General features: G+C 37.2%; 3 protein-coding genes and 1 non-coding gene across 6 annotated transcripts; 2 read left to right on the top strand and 2 right to left on the bottom strand.

The window, feature by feature from the left end:
• Positions 1-24: 24 nt before the first annotated feature.
• On the bottom strand, positions 25-6,010 carry LOC127255177 (NAD-dependent malic enzyme 59 kDa isoform, mitochondrial). Of its 3 annotated transcripts, none has more exons than XM_051280770.1 (20): positions 5,796-6,010; positions 5,473-5,615; positions 4,682-4,778; positions 4,438-4,556; positions 4,184-4,351; positions 3,491-3,619; positions 3,164-3,224; positions 2,674-2,777; positions 2,450-2,533; positions 2,230-2,336; positions 2,028-2,121; positions 1,763-1,876; positions 1,603-1,668; positions 1,330-1,402; positions 1,152-1,238; positions 967-1,021; positions 815-886; positions 554-616; positions 370-484; positions 25-286 (listed from the first exon to the last, which is right to left on the bottom strand). In XM_051280770.1, exons 2-20 carry the CDS (start codon positions 5,602-5,604, stop codon positions 215-217), a joined length of 1,812 nt encoding a protein of 603 aa, XP_051136727.1. In that variant the 5' UTR covers positions 5,605-5,615; positions 5,796-6,010; the 3' UTR covers positions 25-214. The 3 variants fall into 3 exon arrangements, with proteins under 3 accessions (XP_051136727.1, XP_051136657.1, XP_051136571.1); XM_051280700.1 differs by having other exon boundaries at positions 5,473-5,681; positions 5,796-6,009; XM_051280614.1 differs by having other exon boundaries at positions 5,473-5,690; positions 5,796-6,008.
• Positions 6,011-7,944: 1,934 nt separating this feature from the next.
• LOC127245733 (digalactosyldiacylglycerol synthase 2, chloroplastic) lies at positions 7,945-11,166 on the top strand. The gene is made up of 5 exons (XM_051266765.1): positions 7,945-8,183; positions 8,674-9,054; positions 9,189-9,455; positions 9,780-10,129; positions 10,462-11,166. The coding sequence occupies exons 2-5, from the start codon at positions 8,773-8,775 to the stop codon at positions 10,952-10,954; spliced, it is 1,392 nt and encodes a 463-aa protein (XP_051122722.1). The 5' UTR covers positions 7,945-8,183; positions 8,674-8,772; the 3' UTR covers positions 10,955-11,166.
• Positions 11,167-11,872: 706 nt separating this feature from the next.
• On the top strand, positions 11,873-11,963 carry LOC127246992 (small nucleolar RNA snoR114). The gene has a single exon (XR_007837791.1). It is a non-coding gene; the product is annotated as a small nucleolar RNA snoR114 (small nucleolar RNA).
• A 21-nt stretch (positions 11,964-11,984) lies between these two features.
• On the bottom strand, positions 11,985-14,591 carry LOC127246065 (E3 ubiquitin-protein ligase At1g63170-like). The gene is made up of 5 exons (XM_051267260.1): positions 13,875-14,591; positions 13,040-13,159; positions 12,809-12,941; positions 12,492-12,656; positions 11,985-12,385 (listed from the first exon to the last, which is right to left on the bottom strand). The coding sequence occupies exons 1-5, from the start codon at positions 14,429-14,431 to the stop codon at positions 12,209-12,211; spliced, it is 1,152 nt and encodes a 383-aa protein (XP_051123217.1). The 5' UTR covers positions 14,432-14,591; the 3' UTR covers positions 11,985-12,208.
• Positions 14,592-15,637: the final 1,046 nt, after the last annotated feature.

Here is a 15,637-nt window from a genome sequence, read left to right as displayed (position 1 = left end):
ATAGAATAGATGGAGAGAAGAAGATTAAAAGTTAATGATATCTAGGTTATCAGAATTCGGAATAAAGGTAGAGATTGTCTGTTTGAATATAACAAAATAAATCTCAAGTTGGATCTCTCTATTTTCAGTTGGGTTCGATTTCTGTCATTGTAAGAAGTTGCATGAATTATTAATCCCAAAAGTAATAATGGCTGCTGCTGCTGCTGCGGCTGCTTCACTTTTCGTGTACAAGAGGGCTGTAGACAGGATACCACATGTTTTCTTTCACGTATTGGATCGTCTCTTCCTGCAGGCATTGAATTCAATCAGTTCAGTTCCTCCGCCATTAGAGGAGGTTATATTCATTCCCTTGTAAAGGATTTTAGATACCTTGGACATGTGGGATAGCTCTCTGGGTCCAACAATGTCATGCCCTTCAGCCACCTCTTCTGCAACTGCTGCCCTAACCACTGCAGCTCCAACCTCGGATGTAATGTCTCGTATACTGTCCACACATGCAAAGTGTGTGAGTTCAGAAGGAATTCGAGGAAATGAACAGCACGATTAGGCTTACCAGTTGATCGATGGATACAGGATGCCTCTCTGAATTTCATCGTCTGTCATATATGAAGCGAGGCTGCATAAACACAAAGGGTGGGTGTTAAGTGAAAGATGCGGCAGATTTATGTGAGATGAATTAGGACATCATGCACACTTCTTTTGCAAACTTCGTGCAAGATTCAATGAGGCCAACTATAGAACCAGAACGCTCAGCAGAGAGACACGGACGTCTTGTATTACAAGATCGTATATATAGAATAACAAAACATCATACCACTCAGCTGCAGCTTGCAGCATTCCATCAGTTATGTGACGAGCACCAGCTACAAGGCTTCCCAAGCCAATCCTAAATAAGAAGTTTAGGTCAGAAAATAGTACAAGTAGATGATGATAAATATGAACTTGGTAACAGGTTTCAGTACAGACCCTGGAAAGAGGTACATGTTATTTGCTTGATTAACATGACCCGTTTTACCATTCCCTGCCACAAATGGAATGGATTAGTGCTAATACTTCTTAAGATGCAATACTTTCATTACGAATAAGGAACCAGCTTAAGTGTTCAGACTGAATTTCCATGTAATGTACACAATATGAAATAATGTTATTACCAAGGTCAACATCATCAAAAGGGCTTCCGCTTGCAAAGACAATGTTTTCACCAGCATAATCAAAAGCCTCGACAGAAGTGCATTCAGCTGTTCCAAAAAGCATTTACTTGTATTAGTTTATGGATGCATGCCCCATTAGAAGAGTTTATCTCAAGGTATCGAAGTCTTAAATATAAACCATTTGCTGTGGGATTTGACATGGCAAAAATTGCAGGTTTAAGGGAATCCGATGCCCGCATGGCCTTTAGGACCTGATTCCAGATCAATAAGAAATCAAGTATATGCCTATTGAAGATTATGTGCAGGACATAAAAAAATTGCCAGTTCCTCAGATCATGGCGCTAAATTAAATCAAGTAGTCTTCTTAAGAGTGATGGAATCAAAATCATAAGACCCACTTTAAGGTGCAATCGTACAGATTAAATGAAAGCATATGAAAATGGGAATGAACCTCTTGATTAAAGACACCACCAACTCCAGACAAGCCAAGAAGCACATGTGGTTTAACTCCCTTAACCTGCATCATAGTAGGATTGCTGCAATTATTCTAGACTACAGGGCTCCTTCATAAAAAATGGAAGGACTAGACAATGGGCTGCCTAATTCCTTACCACTTCAATGAGACTTGACCCCTCATGAAGTCCGAATTTTTCAATTTCTCCTCTGGGTTTGGCAAAGGGAGCAGCTGCAGGATCAATGCATGTTCTCTCTTTGGTTATAAGACCCTGCAGATATATATATATATATATATACACCTACTTTATATAAATTGCATATAAAGTATTTTCCCCATACACGAGAAACTTTCGAATAAAAAATTTAACTGGACATTTATGGCTAATATGGATAAAACTTTGAAGAGAGCAAGATCAGTACTTCTTTGTCAATGAGGAAAAATTGTGGATCCACAGCAGATCCAGTCATTCTTGAAACAGCCTGTACGGCCATCTTAAGAACACCAATTCCTGCGCTGCAACACAAATTCCATTTAGTAAAACTACTGCAAACTTATGCAGACCACTTTCTAAACAACATTACTAAACTGGTTATCAGTTAAAACCAGGGCCACATATGCTACCTTCCAGCGCCCACAACAACAATCTTTTGATTTGGAAAGTCCGTGATTGGCCTCCCCTGTGCCCTAACAGCACCTAGTAACCCAGCCAATGCAACACCAGCTGTTCCCTGCAAATATGAAGAAATGAATAAGAGCATCACTTCCAAAGTTTCGGACACTAGTGAAACTCATCTTCAAACTATAAGTATCATAGTGTAGCAGAGTATCAATACAAATTTACCTGTATATCATCATTGAACATGCAAAATTTATGACGGTAACGTTCCAGTGTCTCAAAAGCCCATTTCATTTGGAAATCCTCAAACTGAGAAGATTGTTTCAATAAAGTGTTGTTAATATATACCAGGTATTGTAGTAGAAAAACTTAAAGTAGATACAGGCATCACTGTGACTTTGTATTAGTGAAGCGGGCAGAATCTAAAATCACAATACAATTCAATGCACCTGCACAACAGCTTTCGGCCACCGTGCATGAACGGCTTCCATGAACTCGTCAACAATCGACAAGTACTCTTCTCCTTCCAGTCTAGGTTGCCTGATTCCTAAATCTGTCAAACTAAAAATAGGTGAAAAAAAAATGCTGAAAGTCTCTTCTCGGTAAAACTGGCTAGACCTATGACCACACTATTCCAGATGCAAAATCCAGGTAAAACCACTAAAGCTTTTACTTGGAGTTCCCTAAATATATTTTCTTACAGCAGATATGAAGCAGTAAACAAATTTCTAAACTTTTATCTGGGGATCAAGCATAGAAAACATAAAGATATGAATGCAGAAACTCTACTTATACAATTGAAGAAATGCTGACAAACATTACCAAGCCTTTGCTAAAGAACATACAAAAAGGATGCTCTATAATCCAATTCGTGAAAGAGAACAGAACAGCACAACATAAGCAAATTAAATGAGTGCACACTCAAACAAGTTAACTCACAAAGGGGATCTTCAAGAAGCTTCTGATTGTTTGTTCCAATGTCAAGCATAACAGGTAGCACCTGGAGAGATGGGAATCATGAAACCAGGGCCCAGCAAATATACAGCATTATCAAGCACAGATGTAATTCTGAAAATAGTCTTAAGTACAACTAGACCTGAAATTTTGAAAATTATGTCACTTTATATAGAATTGAAGTTAGATTTAGGTTCTCTGAAGACCTAAGTGCTAAAAAGATATCTAACTGTTAAAGGCAGATACATAATAGACACTAAACCTGCTAGTCATCAAGGAACAATAGAAAAGAGCAGAGAGAGCTGAAAATACTCTTTGTGGGTTGATGCCAGCCGCTGCTACATACATGTCAAGCTTCCCAATTGGAATACCTATTCCCTGAACTCCCAAATCACCTAGACCAAGGATACGACTGCCATCAGTCAATACAATCATGTCAACCTGCAGACAGTAGTAAAACAGAACATTTCAATTCCAAAAAGTCATTTTCCTATAAAAATACATAATTAGAGCTCTAATAACAGGAATCACCCTGACTATCAGAAGCAAGGTAACAAACTTCTGGAAAGTGTAAAGGATTATTTGAACCTTTATCCTCCTGATTTCTAATATAGAAAATACTAGTGTCTGTTCAGTATTGTAAATAAATTTTCAACTAATACTTTATACAGCTGGCAAAAGAGCCACAGAGAGTAATCTCCTATGCATTGCTGCAACACAGAACAAATATTCACGTGCATGGTAGCATTTCAAAGATGAATTTCAAGCACGTGAAAAGGTTTATGACTTCATAATCCTATAATTTTCTGATTCACTTTTCTAAGTTTTATCACCCATCAGCGTTGTTAAAATGTAAAGCATAGAAACTAGTCTAACAGGACACTTGACAAATTCAATGCAGTTGAACAGTATGCAGCCAAATACACCACATATGCAATTTAAATGCATTCTATTTATAGAAGTTAGAAACTAAAAGTGGCTAATACCGAAGGATACAAACTTCACCTGCTGAGAAGGCCAATTATAGATCATAGACATCATCTCTCCCTTATCTTTGGCGCTGAAATACATTCCACGTGGACGCCTAAACAACCCAGAGTAGTTTTGACACACCAATCCCACTGTGGGAGTATATATTATGGGAGCAAAGTCCTTGATGTTATCAATCAGCACCTGAAAGGTGGTGTAAATGCTAACTTCAGTAATATAGCATTAACACTCCTTGATTCTACCTTGAAATGATGTAAGAACACACTTACTCTGTAATATAAAGTCTCATTTCTGTCATGAAGTCTATTCAAAATCCTCCACTTTGCAAGGGAAACAGACTTGATTGACTGGCCATGCGTATTATTTTCCAGAGACCTGTACGATTCCACTGACAACACAAGAAGCATAAGTAGGATCGCATTTACAAGATATCCTCATATAACAATCCAGATGAAAGAATGTCAGAAACAAGAACAACTTAACCCCACAAATATTTCAGAGAAGAAAACTCACTAAAGCGTTCATATTGTTGCTCGAACGATATCACTCGTGGAGGGAGTAGGCCACGAAGTCCCAGCCGATCTCTTTCTGTGTAAGGGAAGCCTGTATCCTGGTTTTGAAATGTCAATCGATAAATATTTGCAAGGTCTAAGTGTAATGCAAAAAAACCCGAACATGATTCAATTCCATACATCCTCAAAGGCACATCTATGCCTCCTAAAAAGGCAAAGCAAGTCAATATGCTCTCTTCCAAGTCACATAAATGGTGAAAAAAGCAAAATATCTTCAATATTCCTTAATATCCTCAAATCTATTTTTGCTCAATTAGAAATTGTAAGCCACCAGATTCAACTTAGAGAGGCCGTGATAAAAATAAAATAAATTTCTATTGAAATGAAACCAAAAACTCTTTCTTCCGTTTTCACTCATCAAATAAAATTGTTGAGTTTCAGCCATAATTTGATTCTTACAAAATGCTTGGGAGCAGGAGCATTGGTTACTACCACAATTTGATTCTCACCAACAGTATGTAGCAGAAACTTACAAGCATTTATATTTCTTAAACACCAGGCTAACAATCTGATAAGAACAATCAAGTAGATCAAACACAACAAAACAAATTCTAAGATAAGTATAAAGATAAAATTAGATCCCAAGGTTTAATCATGCCACACAATACCGCTGGAAACTAAACGTAAGTCCCGAGATGAACAATTTTCACAACTCGAATCGAATCAAGAAAACTACAACTATCTTCAAGAAGCAAGCTTACAAACTACCAAATTCAAGGAAAGAAAATCAACCTTATTAAACCATGGATCATGGAGAATATCGGTCCCGCGCTTGTGCACAATACACGGTCCAGGAATCGCCGTCGATAGTCGCCGCCTACACTCGCGAACACTCGACGGAGCAGATCGTACGACCCTCCACATTATTTCACCCCCTTGAATTCCAAACAGAATGGTTGTGATTCAACGAACTGTTAAAAATCTACGACCTGTTCCCCTTACTAAAAAAACTACACAATGTCGGAAAATGGCGTCACCTATATATATAGGTTCAGAAACAGTCAAAGCATAGATTCTATAATACAAAATGATATCCTTTTTTTTTTTTCCTGTACCTTCTCAGCAGTGACGATGGAGAAAAGGAAACGATATGGACTCTGAAAATCGCAGCGGCGTAGGATTGGAAGTGATGGAATGTTCAGTGGCGAATGAGAGGGAAGCTCTGTAGGGTACCCGATTCGACGAAGAGGCAGAAGCAGAAGCAGAGGGGCAGGTAAAGGGTAGAACCGTCGTTTCTTTACGGATGAACGCGTGGGTCCGACGCGTCTGGAGTCCACGGCAGCCGACAATTACAATTTACAAATCTAAAGCATCCTATTCCTATATTCCATCGTCTCTGCCCATGCATCTCACTCCTTACGCTTCCTTGTTGAGATTGCTCGTTAATGTTCGCATTCTCGAACAATTTTTTTGCAGAGAATAGCAGCAGCTACAACAATTTGCAGGTATATATATGGAAGTATGGAAACTTCAAGATGAACTCGATTTGACCGAATAATTTATATTCTAAAACAATAGATATAATCCCCTGCTGATATATTTACTAAGCAACGAATGGAAGAGGAAGAACAAGCCTGAGACTGATTCTGGAATTTCGAAATCTTCTTATCTTCCTTTTGGATGTAGTAGTAGTAAGCTGTAAGGCTGATGATGCTGTTTTTAACTTGCGGAAGTGAAGTGATATATCAAGGATCTCATGAAACATATAGATCGAGATTTCCATGATCGATACGGTTCCTTCCTTCCTTCCTTTGTCAGCATACATAAAGAGATTAATAGCAGCAATCGACGAATCCACCCAAAAAAACTGTTGAAGAATCTCGTCGTCGTGCAGGTGCAGCCAGCCATCCTCAAAGTATCAATTGTATGTATTGCTTATCTTATTTTATCTCTATCATATCATCATTCAAACGTGCATCGATCAATCGATAGATGCAGTTAAACATATACATGAACCCTAGCCAGTAGCCACTATACACAATTAACACACCCGCACGCAAGCGCCACATACAATCCGATAATCCAAAAATTAAAGAATCACTGAATCACCCTATCCTTAATTACCTACCACTACCAGTAGACGATATATGATCACGTCTGCTACTTTAATTTGAAATCAATGGAAGGATTAATTCCTGCATCTGCATACATGAGAATCCATCCCCACCACCACAACATTGAGCTTCCGAGCTATTTTACCTAAATACTTTTATAACGAATTGCTGACCATTCAGATAACTAATCCCTTTAAGTTCATCATCTTTAATTAATACCTAACACTAACAATATAACTCATGGATATATAACCAACAACTTACACGCTTTAATATTAAAAATTAATGAAGAAAGTAGTATAGTAAATAGAAAAATAGAAGTACGTCTCAAATATTCCTCAATATTTTTAAAATAAAAAATAATTAAATTTAATTTTTACTTACATTTTATATTATCACGTCAATCAAATAAAAAATATATATATATACATTTTTCTATCCTATCACATAATTTTTAAATTATTATGCTTAATACTATCCACTTAGCAAATATTACACTTTGTTTAAAAACGAGGGTATAACAATTTTACCTATACCATTGTAATTACATGATTTCGGCGGATAAGAAAATATTATTCTTTGTAATTATATCATCATAATTATTCTGACAAACGAAAAAACATTTAAAATTATAAATAGGTTAGAAAACAATTTTACATATATCTTAAAACAACATTTGAAACTAGTATGTAATGATTAGTGAATTATATTCCACCAGAAATGAAATACATGTTGATTAATGATTCTAACATATGTCACGGAAAGTCGGAAATGATATTATTTTTTAACAAAATACACCATTAATTTCATTGTAGTATTAATTCTTTTATCAATTACATTTTTCAGATATCTCATTTTTCGTAATTTTTTTTAATTAGTATTATTCAATATATATTTCATTTAAAACTTACTATCAAGCAACTGTTTTAAATCTAAACTATTACAAAATTTTCAAAACGTTCGAAAATACCCCAAAACTTTTAGATAATTCAAAACGTACCCAAACTCATATTATTCTTATTTCTTACACAAGAATATTCTTTTTCTTCTGCGAACGCAACGGACCAATCAGACGCCACGCTTTCTTCAAACTTGGGTCAAAGAAAATTGAACGCGCCACGCGCGTCAAGGCGAATGTAGCACACTTACCATAGAAAATTCCAACGTAAATAATTAACCACCTCTCCTCCGCCCCTCTCCAGCTCATCCTCGCTTGACGCTTCTCAATCAACAGATTTAGCCCTAATGGCTTGTTGCTTAATTTGCCCCTGATTATGCAACAAGTCATAATTTGTGTACACAAGAAGGCAGCCATCTCGCCAATTTCAGCAAATCAGGGGTTTTCTTCTGTAGAAACAATTTTTTTTTTCTGTTATTCACGTCTCCTAGGTAATGCATTTCTATATATATATGTTTTTCTTTTTTCCCCACATTTGATTGATCACGTGAGTATTATTTTGTGCAAATGCGAGGATCAATTCTATCTATCTATCGGTTTGCCTCAATTCGTGTTTGTATTTTATGATGAATTGTGGGATTTTGATTCTCGTTTACGAATGTTAATTAAGGAAAGGATGATGGATATATATGTGTGTGCATCATTTTTATGCTGAAGATCAAATTTTCTGGCTGGATGTTTTCTTTCAATCGATTTAACATGCTGAAATTCTGTTATACAGATATATACACACACAACTTGAAGCTTTTTCGTTTGAAACATAGATTTTTAATTGTTTGTTTGATATATAGTATCGCCAGGGCTAATCATCCTTTCATGCAGGAATCGGTTTTTTGTCCTGCATCAATTTAGTGATGTTTCTGCTTAAAAGCCTATTCTGTGACAAGGAACAATTTTTAAAGGTTTTATTTTTCGATGCAGGAAAGAAGAAGCTTCTTGTTATATTGTTGAAGTTGGTTGTATTATCTATTTCTTTTAGTGAACCATCTTCAAAGGGCTGGTGTCAAATCTCATGAATCTATGGATAAGAAGAGACATATTACGATATTTACTACAGCAAGCCTTCCATGGCTAACTGGAACTGCTGTGAACCCTCTGTTTCGGGCAGCTTATCTTGCAAATCTTGATGAAAGAAAAGTGACTTTGGTTGTTCCTTGGTTGAAACTGAAGGACCAAGAACATGTCTATCCAAACAACATCACATTTGATTCACCACAAGAGCAAGAGAACTATGTTCGTCAGTGGCTTCATGAAAGGACTGGGTTGAAATCAAATTTTGAAATGCGATTTTATCCTGGAAGAGTAAGTTGAGCCTTAACATTTTCTAATTTGTAATAAATTAATAATTTTGAAGTGTAGCTTGAGTTTTGCACAATTTTGGCATTTATTTATATTGATTGTTGTTGTAAGTGTTTATGTTTCATCTCCTATTGCAGTTTTCTTTACACAAAAGGAGCATTCTTGCTCTAGGCGACATTACTGAAGTCATCCCCGATGAAAAGGCAGATGTTGCAGTTCTGGAGGAGCCAGAACATCTAACATGGTATCATCATGGAAAAAGATGGAAAACAAAATTTCGACTGGTTGTTGGGGTTGTTCATACAAATTACTTAGAATATGTTCGGAGAGAGAAGAATGGCGAATTCCAAGCTTTTCTACTGAAATACATGAACAATTGGGTTGTCTATATATACTGTCATAGGGTGAGTCTCTGCGAGTGCATGCTTTTCAGGCACCATTTAATGTCTTCAGCACTAAATGCAAAACTTAATTGCTGTTTAAATCATGTTTGTTGTACCTTTTTTGAGCCTTGAGACAGTGTGCATTTCACATATTGATTGCCATGACCAGATTTCGTCAAATAAAGTTTGCAACTACTGGTAGAAATAATTGATGCAGTTCATAAGCTAAGATTCACTTGATATGTGAAGTGTATGTCTGTGTATCACATTACTATATTATCCTTCCTAGTATCAACAATAATTGCCATATTACTTGCTACTGACATCTCCAATCTGTAATGACAGGTGATAAGGTTGTCAGCTGCCACTCAAGAGCTTCCAAGATCTATAATCTGCAATGTACATGGAGTAAATCCAAAGTTTCTTGAGACCGGGGCGAAGAAGAGAGAGCAACAACAGGACGGAATTGAGCCTTTTACCAAAGGTGCATATTACATTGGGAAGATGGTATGGAGCAAAGGCTACAAGGAATTGCTTAAACTGCTATCTGACCACCAAAACGAACTACAGGGACTTGAAGTTGATTTGTATGGCAGTGGGGAGGATTCTACTCAAGTTGCGGAAGCAGCGAAGAAACTGAACATAACGGTCCGAGTTTTTCCAGGACGTGATCATACTGATCCACTGTTTCATGAGTGAGTACATTTCATTCTTTTGATATATTCTTACACTCACAAATCAAATATCTAATATTCTAAGAATCTAAGACTGACATCATTTTCATCTCACTGTATCATCATTGAATTCAAAGCGCACAAGCATTATTTAGCCACAAAAGATTCTACTATATTTCTCGCCGAGGTTCTTCACTCTGATTGAATCTAGTTACTTAAGAACAAGGTTAAACTCTTGGGAGGCATTCGGCTAGGAACTAGTGTTGAACGTCAATTTAGCTGCCATAAAACAAATTTTGTTCGCATATATATATATAGATCTACTGACTTGACCTTTTTATATTGTTCTCCAGCTATAAGGTGTTCTTAAATCCTAGCACCACTGATGTAGTCTGCACGACGACAGCTGAAGCACTGGCAATGGGCAAAATTGTTGTCTGTGCCAATCATCCCTCGAACGAATTCTTCAAGCAGTTCCCTAATTGCCGAACATATGACACCAGCGATGAGTTTGTTAAGGAAACATGCAAGGCATTGCAAGATCAGCCAGCTCCGCAGACAGATGCTCAGCTACACACACTTTCTTGGGAGGCAGCAACCGAAAGATTCCTTGAATCTGCTCAGCTCGACAGTGAGGTCAAGAAAATGGCGAAATCACCCTCAAAGAAGCTTTTGGCATCCACATCTATTAATGTGGGGAAGAATCTTGAAGATGCATCTGCAATGATACATCATGTAGGAACTGCTTTTTTAACCAAAGAACCCGATGAAGAGATGCTGCAAAAGGTGGGATTGCCTGTATCTGCTAAAAAACAGTCGAATCCTTCAAGAAAATGGGCTTTCTAAACTCGACGATTTCCTGCACATACTCCTCTTCAGAAGCATATTGTTCTGATTAATTTGATGTAGTTCTTGCCAGTTAACATGCCTTGAGCAACGACCTTTTATTTGTCTGTCTTGTATTGTCTTTCCCTTTGTGTTTGTCTCATAGTACACATTTCAGCTTTGTAATTCTCCCAATTGACATAGTTTAATAAAATTTCTTGACACTACATTAAGCACCAGAGAGTCAACTCGAACTCGAAAACAACATAACATAAATTATAAACAAATACGAATGTATAAAGGTTTGTTCCCTTATACTTTTTTTCTTACATAAATTTTAATGTATGTATATATTTTTTATTTTCTCAAAAAAGTCAAATTTTAATTTAAAATATAATTTTTTATATTATCTAGATAATTTTCTATATATCACATCAACAAAAATTCAAACAACAACACTAAACAAACAAATCCAAATTTCTTTAATAAAATTCAAATTAAAAAAAAAACTTAATAAGTACTAGAGCAATTTAAACTAAATATGGATATTTGTTTAGGGGTTTTAATTTTGTGTTTTTTATTTTAACACTATAAATTTGAATATAAATAGTCATACTAAATATGTGTTTTATTTGGAGTTTTAATTTTGTATATATTTTTTAAATAGTATAAATTTAAATTTAAATAATTGTTTGACGTAATATAAGAGAAATTGATATGATGTTTTGGTCATAAAATAAATTTTAAATTTAATATAAAAAAAAAGTCGGTATTTACTATTGTAATTTGATGTGTGTAGAACAAAAATTTTAAATTAAAAATAGGAGAAATATATTTATTCAAATATAATATTTAACAAACATATACCATCAAGTACTTGTAGTTTGGTGTCACTGGGGCACTTCACTGCAGTGTTGACCGGGGATCGATTCCCAGAGCAAGCGATGATTGATAGTTGCGCCGCTGCGACGGTTGGGTCTGTCGCTCACTTCAGATCACTGATGAAGTAGTTAATGGCGTTGCTGAGCTTACTTTTTTATCTATTATTATTTTTTAATTAAAAAAATCTGCATCGACATTTCCAACATAACATAGAATGAATTCATTTACACAACAGAAATGGCAACACTCTCTCTTTTTGCACAGGTTTCTGTCCAACAATCCAAACTGATTGTATGAATATTGTATGTTTGAAGCTCAAGCAGGATCAATCAGTTAGTATTTTGTGTGTGTATATATATATATATGAGACTAGTTTTTCGTCGGTTTTCTCGACTATACTTCTTCATCGCCACTCTGGTTTGTGGTTTTCAGTATATTGAGCTTGCATAACGGGCAGGTGGCGTTTAGCTGCAGCCACTTGTCGATGCAGGTCGCGTGGAAATGGTGGCGGCAGGGGAGCTCCCGCAGCTCGGTCCCATCGTCATATGCTGAAAGGCAGATGCAGCATTCCTACAAACCGACAAACAAACATTTAGACAATGTTATAATGTGTATATGGTTTCCCCGAAATAAAGATGTTCTTAAAACAGATTCATAGAGTCGAATGGAACATTACAGCATCCTCGAGAGGAAGAACGCGCTCGGAGGGCGAGTCAGTGTCACATTCAGTCATTACCCCTCCGAATGATTCTTGAGATTCGCCGTTTTGCTTCTCAAAGTCGCCGATTTTCCTGAACTTGTACTTGGGTAGCCTCTCTATCTCTTCCTTAGAAGCCCCTTCCTGCAGTACGGCCTCGTTAATCAATATAGAGTAAAACCACAGCAAAAAAAATATTCATTAACAAAGTCGATAAAACTTGTGATCCATGGCAGAACTGCTTGATTGATGACGATTATGTCATGGCACAAAACTTAGTATCAGACAAACCGTACCTGATCCGCCACTGCATATAAAATTGCGATAATACAAGGTAGACAGCAGCAAACTGCGATTCCAATGATGCACGCCACAGCAACGCATATGACAACAAAGAATACATCAAACGCCAAAAACGTAATGCAAAGCCTGCACGGGACATAAACAACTCATAGTTGATTAATAAAAGAGTGGAAAGAAGGTCAATCACCGTAGTAGTAGAATGAGTCAATGTAATTCAGACAAACCAATAAAGCTGAGGAGATTTATTCATTATATTCGGACCACCAGCAGATACCCAGTAAAACCCAATTATCCACCATATGAACGAGAACATAGCATTTGCCGACTCCAAATGTTTCGCAACACTGCCAAAGAAGCATATACATACATACATATATATATATATAATGCGTGAGGTGAATGTTATCAGGTAAATAGTTGATGACAAGTAAAAGAAATATGGTATGCCGGGGTATCATACATTCTTCCACAAGTTTGTATAAATGGAACTCAGCGACACATAATCCAACAGGTCGACTGTTACTTGACCATATTAACGGTTGTTTTAGAGCCCAAACGTCCTGCAGAACTATTTCCTTCAAAAATAGACTGCAGTAAATATGGTTGCTGACGATTTCTCTATCGATGAATTAAGAAAGCAACCAAAGGGGACATTGTAAGCAGGAGCAGAAAAGGTTATTTCCGACCTATAAGACGTGTCGGGAGATAGACCAACCAGGATTTTCCTAACATCCCCAATTCAAAAACAACCCTAAATTCCAAACCAGGCAACAACATCTGAGCCAAGTATAAACACAAAAATGCTGTCAATTGAGATTGAGGGTTCACTATCAAGTAAGTTTTTTTGAGATTATGTGTCCAACTGAGTTTCTTCGTCAAATGGAACTCATCATTACTGCCAATTGAATGCTTCATTCCATACAATGTAATTAAGCAGAAACACTAGTGTTCATCCAATGCAGAATAAGCCTTTGGAATTACTTACTGTCAGTGTTCATCTAATGATTTTAAAAAGTGGAATTGATTGAAAATTGAAGCAGAGGGATGAATGGACAATACCTAATTTCTTCATCATCATCACTCTGGCGGTGATCGGAGTCGTAATCGACAGCCCCCAATTCATCACTGCCGGCGCTGGAATTCACATAGTTAGGGCTGTAACTGAGCTGAGCTCTTTCAGTCCCCTCGGAATTTCGCCTCAAACACCTCCTTCTGTACTCGACATAAACGCAGGCCATGTGAAGAATGCACTGCAGGCCGTACCCGATGATCCAAAGCCTCAGCGGCATGGCAGGAGTCTCGTGGCGGCTCAAAATCAGAACGGCAATGGAGACGGTTATGAAGGCTGTGTTCCAGAGGAGGTCCAGGATCACTATCGGCTTGGAGTAGGCCCAATCGGTTTGGCGCTCCTCGATTTGCTCGGCGGCGGCTTCGCGGACTCGGACGGAGGGCTCGCGCATCGCGCGGCCGCGGCTGCTGGCCTGGCGGAGGAAACGAGCAGCGCCGCGGAGGCTGGGCGGGCGGCGGAGGAAGCGTGATCGAGGCGGGGTATTCTGGTCCGCTAGTAACGGAGTGGCGTCGGTGGCGGCGGGTGAGCTGCCGTTGGACGACGACATCTTCTGGCAGTTTCTTGAATCCGAAGAAGATCTGTTATGTGGCGACAAATTGACGAGTGAATTCGAGGATCAGAGCGTGTCCACGACCCCAAACTTGGATCGAACACAAAAAATTATTTACAGACAGAAAACTCGGAATGCCGATGAAACCGAAAATCGATCGTCAACCCAATCAAAACAATAATTTATTATTATTATTATTATTTTATTTTTTAAAAAAAGAAAGAATAGTAAACAGCGGTTCCAGGCTTATTCGGAAAGCCCATTATAAGGCCCAAATCAAAGATCCAATATTACTTACTATACATTATTTTGACCCAGATATAAAGGCCCAATTAAGATTATTTTTTATAATGATTTCTAGGCCCAAAATCCAGGAAAAAAAAAAAAAGAATGGCTGTGTAAGTTTAAATTCGTGCATTGCAAAGGAAAGCAAAATAATATGTATGTAAAAAGAATAACAATAGTGTAAGTTTTCCAATGACGAAGGCAGATAGAGAAGCAAATGGCTTGACTTAAATTGGGGGCCCTAGTATTTAGGGAGAAGAAAAAAAAGTCCCAACAGCTTTTTATGACAAGAACAAGCCTATGGGTTTGAGCCCAATTCCATCAAAGTAGCATTAGTACTACAGCCTAGCTCAGCTCCATCAAGAAAGTGGTCTACAAAATGTTGATTAGATCCAATAAATTGTGGGCCCACCCACCTGATATATATTCCTAAACAAGAAATGGGAAAGAAAAGAAGAAACTAATATGACATACATATATAATTAAATTAAACAATATATGTATATACATACATGCATACATATTCATGTGTTTGGCATCAAACCAGATTTAATTTCCAATTATATGTATATATGTGTTGTGTTGTTGGAATGTGTTTGATACTTTGAAGCTAAGGGAGGTAGTGGGAAGTCTCATGTGGTGTGGGGAGTGAGTTTTCTTCTGCTACCAAGAAACATATATGCTTTAATTGGGAAAAAGGGTTTGTGAATTACTTACTCTTCATAGTTGTCATCATTTGTCAAAGTCTTGATGATACACAAACACACACACACACATATGTTGGATTCTAAATAGCTTGTGCAAACAAGTTCATTTGTGTAAAACCAACTGTCCATCCATCTATTTTATTTTGATAGAATGTGGACAAGTTTTCACTTTGGAGTTGTACTAATTGCAGAATTAGTTCATATTCTTGAC

The sequence above is a fragment of the Andrographis paniculata genome, unplaced genomic scaffold (genome assembly GCF_009805555.1).
Source record: "Andrographis paniculata isolate CXL003 unplaced genomic scaffold, ASM980555v1 Contig10END, whole genome shotgun sequence".
Classification (NCBI taxonomy): Eukaryota; Viridiplantae; Streptophyta; class Magnoliopsida; order Lamiales; family Acanthaceae; genus Andrographis; species Andrographis paniculata.
This window is presented reverse-complemented; position numbering and strand designations above follow the sequence as displayed.